The sequence below is a fragment of the Pygocentrus nattereri genome, chromosome 1 (assembly GCF_015220715.1).
Source record: "Pygocentrus nattereri isolate fPygNat1 chromosome 1, fPygNat1.pri, whole genome shotgun sequence".
Taxonomy (NCBI): Eukaryota; Metazoa; Chordata; class Actinopteri; order Characiformes; family Serrasalmidae; genus Pygocentrus; species Pygocentrus nattereri.
The window spans coordinates 24,258,833-24,265,748 of NC_051211.1; the positions used below are offsets into that span (position 1 = coordinate 24,258,833).

General features: G+C 41.5%; 1 protein-coding gene across 1 annotated transcript; it reads right to left on the reverse strand.

Moving 5' to 3' along the window:
* Positions 1 to 147: 147 nt before the first annotated feature.
* hax1 (HCLS1 associated protein X-1) lies at positions 148 to 6,406 on the reverse strand. Its single transcript, XM_017708546.2, has 7 exons — positions 6,255 to 6,406; positions 5,643 to 5,875; positions 4,409 to 4,614; positions 3,707 to 3,767; positions 2,000 to 2,121; positions 1,784 to 1,901; positions 148 to 443 (listed from the first exon to the last, which is right to left on the reverse strand). Exons 1-7 carry the CDS (start codon positions 6,323 to 6,325, stop codon positions 367 to 369), a joined length of 888 nt encoding a protein of 295 aa, XP_017564035.1. The 5' UTR covers positions 6,326 to 6,406; the 3' UTR covers positions 148 to 366.
* Positions 6,407 to 6,916: the final 510 nt, after the last annotated feature.

The window sequence follows — 6,916 nt, forward strand, 5'->3', positions numbered from 1 at the left end:
CGGAAACCAACTGAGGTCACTGTGTGCATTTTCTTTTGTGGCATCAGCCTCATTATTTATTATTGTCTTTTGTCCATTATTCTGGTATTCTTCATCCTATCACACCAAACCTTCAAGGTTCAAATATTATGGAAACAAGACAAGAAAAACATTTGAATATTATCTTTTATTTCTATTCTCAGAATGCAGTCTATGTACAGATCGAAGCCAAAAAGGCTGTTAAAAATAACTTATAAACTCTGCAAAGAGTAACTATTACAGTGTAGGTCTGTTGAAAGGTAAGTTCATGGACATAGTGATGAAATATACACAACAGAGCAGTCTGTGGCATACTGAGAACAGCTGAAAAAGCTAGTCTTCCTCCATTCAGCGTTTGAAGCTGCCAAAGAACTTCGAGAACATTGAAAACTCATCATGCAAGTCTGAGAAATGCTGAGAGCCACCTGTGAAGATGATTTAAAAATGGCATGAGTAAGATAAGGGATCACTAACTACTCCGTTTCAAAGAAGAAGAGGTCAGCATAGAGGATTGAACACAATTACTATACAAAGCTCTTCTACTTGCCTAACTCCTTCACTTTGTGCAAGTTTCTACACAAACTTCTATATGGTAGTGGTCCTCCACCCTGATCCTTGAGTATCTACACTTGGAAGGTAACCACTTTTTGTGATGTTTATGTCAAAACATTTAACAGATAACTGATAAATGTTTAACGGTGCTGCTAACTAGGAGATGGCTGGTTAGCATTAGCTTCCCTAATATAATAAGAGGTCTGTTCACCACAGAACAGGTCAGATTCTGGCTAAGCGAAGAACTGACGGTTCTGTACAACAATTACTCACATCTGAGAGAAAGAAGTTGAGTGATGGGCTTTGCAGAATTAAACTTTTGCGAAATTAAACTTTTTCCATGGGGTTTGGATTTGTAGCCTGTTAAGTCAACATTAGATAAGCCGTGTGACTGTGATGCAAAATTGACAACCACAATCCACTGTTTTAGTGCAACTTGTAGGGGTGAGTGATTTTTTTAATTATTTTTATTTATTTATTTTTTTTATAAACTGGGCAGCCCCCGAAAACAAATCCCAGAAGTCAGCAAACTCGCAAGGACATTTCGCTTAAAACTACTAAATGCTTCAAAGAAAATTCTTAAATAACTAAAGATGTAATGCCGTGAACATCACAAACTATCTCGCTCACATAAAAGGCTCATTTCTCAGTCACAGTTCAGGCAACTGCTTGGAGTCATGTGTGTTCCATGGGATAGTGTCCTGCATAGTTTTTCCTAGTCTTGATTTAGCAACACATCAGATGGAAAAAGAAAACATAAATTGGTTTAACACAACTGCAGAAACCATTTGGCTTTACAGCAAAGAACAACTGCAACTGTGAGCCATCAGTTAGAGGCGTTTCCATCACTGGTTGTGAAAGTTTTTAGGCAAATCACGCCATTTACTTTTTACTAGACATACGTGGAAAAGAAAAAAATCTTTTTTATTACTATTAAATATCATTTTTGAAATATCACTGTACCCCTTATGATTATCATATCGCCAAATCCTTACTGCACTGCATAGTTTTCCCTGCTCTGACTAATCAACTCTTCCTGACTTGTAATAAGGGCAGTACAGCAGTTAAATATTAAATTGTTCAGGGTTCCGCTACTTTAGGACAAGAGTTATAAACCACTTCATTGATCACTCCTTATCGAGAATAATGCTAACAAAGCAAATAATGGACAAAAGAGACTGCCAATTCAGATTATCAGAGTGGGAAAACTTGCCTGGCATGAGTGGCCCAGACTGATCCTGTGGACCCTCCTGGACACCTGGTCCTGAGCGTGTCACTGTAGTCTTCTCATTCCCCTGGCCATCCCTAACTGTACGTCTCTCTTCTACAGTCTACACAAATCATAGACAGACAGGCATTTTAACACAACTTAATTTCTGAAGTACGTCTCATAAGTCTTGTAATTAAGAAAAGCTACAGGATTACTCACCCCATCTGGTTTTACTACTTTGGTAACTGTGACGGACTGAAAGAATGATTTTGTTTCGGGCTGTGTTGGAGCTGGAGTTAAGATCTGTTCTAATCCACCTGAGGACACCTGTGAATCCAGATCTGGAGGAAGAGTCAGGAAGGAAAAGCCAAGTCAGCCAGAAGAAGCAGCAAAACCAACAGGATCAAAGAGGACAAAAGCTGAAGAACACATGCTGATTTATACTTCTGCAAAGATGCACATATCAATAATTGCCTTGAGCTGCAGAGAATGGAATTATGGGTAAGCATCATGCAAAACTGTGGAGCTCTACAGTGAAGGCTGACAGGTTCTCTGACATGGATGAGTTTATCGCATGCTGAGGTATTAAAGCAGTTTTGAGTGGCTTGAAAATCTTCATCTCTCCCCCGACCAGAGGTCACCAAAAAGTAGTTTTATTTTTATTTTTAAGGTGACAAATGCTGTTTCCTCTCCTGCTCTGCTCACTGCTGTTCAAAGGCAGGTCAGCATTTTATGTTGCTATTGAGTAATTATTTAACAGTGTTTTTTTTCCCCCCAATACTTCAGCATATTTCAAATAAGTTTAATTCACAAGCAAAATGTTACATTTTATGCAAAAATGAAACAAATAACAAAAATAAGAATTAAAGATGTTCCTGTTACAATCAAGTATGTTGGCAGCTGGAAGACCCCTATCCCAACAGTGCATGACAACACATACACTATATTTCCAAAAGTATTCACTCACCATTCAAATCATTGAATTAAGGTGTTCCAATCACTTCCATGGCCACAGGTGTATAAGACCAAGCACCTAGGCCTGCAGACTGCTTCTGTGGCCTTCAGATTAGCTCATGAACAGTGTAGAGAGCTTCATGGAATGGGTTTCCATGGCCAAGCAGCTGCATCCAAGCCTTACATCACCAAGCGCAATGCAGAGCGTTGAATGCAGTGGTGTAAAGCGCCACCACTGGACTCTAGAGCAGTGGAGACGTGCTCTCTGGAGCGATTAATCACGCTTCTCCATCTGGCAATCCGATGGACAAGTCTGGGTTTAGCGGTTGCCAGGAGAACGGTACTTGTCTGACAGCACTGTACCAAGTGTAAAGTTTGGTGGAGGGGGGATTATGGTGTGGGGTTGTTTATCAGGAGTTGGGTTTGGCCCCTTAGTTCTAGTGAAAGGAACTCTTAATGCTTCAGCACCAAGAGATTTTGGACAATTTTATGCTCCCAACTTTGTGGGAACAGTTTGGGGACGGCCCCTTCCTGCACACATGACTGCACACCAGTGCACAAAGCAAGGTTCATAAAAACATGGATGAGCGAGTTTGGTGTAGAAGAACTTTACAACACCTCTGGGATGAATTAGAGCAGACACTCCGAGCCAGGCCTTCTCATCCAACATCAGTGTTTGACCTCACAAATGCGCTTATGGAAGAATGGTCAAAAATTCCCATAAACACACTCCTAACCCTTGTGGAAAGCCTTGCCAGAAGAGTTGATGCTGTTATAGCTGCAAAGGGTGGGCCAACATCATATTAAACACTATGGATTAAGAATGGGAAGTCACTCAAGTTCATATGCATGTGAAGGCAGAAGAGCGAATACTTTTGGCAATATAGTGTACTTGCAGATATGCAGGAGCAGAAGTACAAATTAGCCATAATATCTATTACAAACCACATTCAGGAAAACAAATTCACACACCTCCGTCCTCTTTCTTTTCTTCATCTCTCTGTCTTGGTCCATCTGTCCAAATGTCCTTAAACTGAAATAATAAAGTTTAAGAGTTGCCATTGTATTAGATAGACCTAGCCTGCCATTTTCTCACCTTGCTGAAAAAATGTAGAAACCAAAAAAATGTTTCTACTGGATCCAGGTGGTCTTGTGGTTTGTACTGCCATTTTGTATTTATCTTATGGGCTGACATCAATGCAAATGGTTTAACAGATGACCTACGACTGATTGTAGATAGGGCTGGGCTATAAAACGCTAACAATAATTATTGCAATATAACTTTCCTTGATAGAAATACAAGAAATGTCTGATAAATGTTCAATATAATAGATCTTTCTGACATTTCTGTGTTCTAGCAACAGTCCTGTTGACATTTTCTACTGCAAAGAAAGTGACAATACACTGCTGTCACCAGAAGAGGGCACACTGCCAAGTTTTGGACATGAGGGGGGTATAAGATTTGACATTTAATGTGATATGCATTGATACTGACTGATATGAAATTTATCGTGATAACATTTTTGGCCATATTGGCCAGCCCTAATTCTAGATGCATTAGATGGTATTCCAACAGAATCTAAAGGAGTTTTACAGAACACTACTGATCTTTAATGGTAATCAAGTCAAACAAAACAGTTTAAATCCTACTTCTAATGGTCGTTTTTCACTTACCCTGGAAAAGGGAGACCAGTGGTGGAAAGGACTCCTTGGGATGCTTGGTGACGAATTTTCATCTCTTGGTGCTATAGAGGGGGGACTATGGGGGGAATAATCTGGGTTCTTCAACATGAAGTCTCTAAGAGAGTTCCCACTTTGTCCTCCTCTTCTCCTGCTCTCTTCTGCTCCTTCCTGGGGTGGAGCTTCAATACTGGGGAAACCTGAAGAACAGAACAAAACGACTTACATAAGCTCTACTGAAAGCACTGCTAACTGAATAGGACACTCTGGAGCAGCCAGGTGTCCATGCCCAGAGTCAAACATCAGCTAGAAAGGTTTAAAGACCCCCAGCTGTAGAGCAGTGGAACTGATCTTTGGAGTGATGCACCTCAATCCAATACCTTTGGGATGAGCTGGAGTGCTGTTTGTGTTGCAGAACTAATGATCCAACAATCAGTACCTGATCTTACTAATGCTCTTGTGGCTGAAGGCAATCAAATCCTCACAACAATGTTCCAACATCTAGTGTAAAGCCTTCCCAGAAGAGTAGAGGTTCTTACTACGGCAAAGGAGAGAAAACATCCCTAGAAGAAGTGAGGATCATGCTATTTGGGCAATATTTGACATGAACGTCTTCTTTCTGCACAGCAGTTTTCTTGTGCTCTGAACTGATTTCAACAGTGTCCTCTTCTCCTGTTTTACTATCATCTTGTAAACTGTGGCCATCATCATGATCAATAATTTCATGGATTTTGTAGACTGTGAACCTGCATTTTAGCAACACGGTGGCAGCAAACTGAAATATGCAGAGAAAAACATGGGCTCTGCCCCGTCTGTCTGTACTGAACTACCCAGACAGGTCTGGCTTATACTTTCCTGAAATATCCTGTTGCTGTGCCTTCATGTGAAAGTGAAACACTACACACACACACACACACACACACACAGAGGCATTAACTATGTGTGTAAACAACTTACAAAATGTTTAAAACTTTATTTGTAAAGTGTTTTCCTAATTTGCTGTTTCCTTGATTTCCGTTTGGAACTGCAGGGTCAAATTTGACCCCTAACTTTGTTGTCCTGTCTTTGTACCCAAATGGTGTACGTTTTATAAAAACGTAAAATTGGTCATTTTTACACGTTCATATCATAACTGTCGATGACGTCATTGGGTCAAAATTAGTGTAATGGCCTTTAACATATACGAACACCTGAAACACGACGGGACTGGCAAGTAACAGTAACGCACCTTGACCAAAGCGGCCCAGACTGTCGAAGATCTCTTCCATCTCCCTGAACATCTGCCCGAACATCGGCGGCTCGTGGATGCGCAGCCCGCTGGGTCCGAAACTGAAACCGAACCTGAACGGCTCGTCTAGCAGCTCTTCATCTGAGCGGCCCCAGTCATCATAACGGAGTCCAGCGTCCTCGTCCTCTTCTTCATCATCCTCTTCTTGCGTCATTCCATCAAAGAAGGGCTCCCTGTAAATGACAGCTCAGCTAAAATGGACCGTCATGGCTAGAAACAGCTGGATCACTATAATATTCGCAAACGTATGAACTGGAAGCTGGCTGCTACTTGTAGCTAGCAAGTGGAAGTTTATAAAAAAGGGAGTACAAAAGGTGGTGAGGCAACTAGGGTAACTATGGCAACTAGGGCAGTTCGCTCATGTTGTTTATTTACCATCACTATCAATTAGCGAACCTGCCTAACAGACACCCTGCTTCACAGCCATATGTGAGTGTAGCTACGCTAGCTAGCTAATGCTAACAACAGAGCTAGAACTTTCTCTTCTGAGTTTCATCAGCGCAGCTTCAGCTGAAGGACTTCTGACAACCGGACAGACAGAGGAGGACTCACCTTCGGCCATCACCGCGATAGCGGCCTCCGGGCAGCCCGAAAAACCCGCGGAAGAGATCAAACACGCTCATTTAAAGGTGAAACGCTAAAAAAGCCACAGAACACCCATCGCACCCAGAGTGCGAGGCTAATGACGTGACTAGTGCGGGCTGTGACGTCGGGAAGGACACGCCCACTGTGCGCGTTCAGAGAGGACGAATGAAGCCAGGGCCAATATTATTATTAATCATGATGGTAAAATTCCATATTCACAGATAGAACATTTAATAATTCCAAACCAGAATTTCTCAAATTTGAAATGGCTAAAAATACATAAGTTCAATCACCGTCTCCACAAACAAAAAAACTGTTAAAACGCTGAGTATACGCACCTTCCTCGACATGGTTTAGTACAAACACGCCTTCTATCGCCTGGCTCCTTTCCTCTCTGTTTAAACTGATATAATTGTGCACTGTGCTTGTGCATTTTGTATATTATCTTGACAGTTCCGTGGTTGTACTATTTGCACTCCATAAAAAACATGAAGCTGAAAAGCCACGTCAAAATATTACACATATTACGGTAAATTCAATTCCCCCTGTTTCCCCTCAGTGCACATGTTAAAATCATGACTCGTTTAGCCGGCGTTGTACTGCGGGGCTGTAACACACAAGGGGAAACC

Excerpts from the sequence above, each read along its gene's own strand:
- hax1 (XM_017708546.2), bottom strand. The coding sequence starts at position 6,325 with ATGAGCGTGTTTGATCTCTTCCGCGGGTTTTTCGGGCTGCCCGGAGGC. Across the intron at positions 3,768-4,408 it reads ACTGGTCTCCCTTTTCCAGG|TTTAAGGACATTTGGACAGA; the intron begins GTAAGTGAAAAA and ends TTATTATTTCAG. Across the intron at positions 444-1,783 it reads GTCTGGGCCACTCATGCCAG|GTGGCTCTCAGCATTTCTCA; the intron begins GCAAGTTTTCCC and ends TCATCTTCACAG.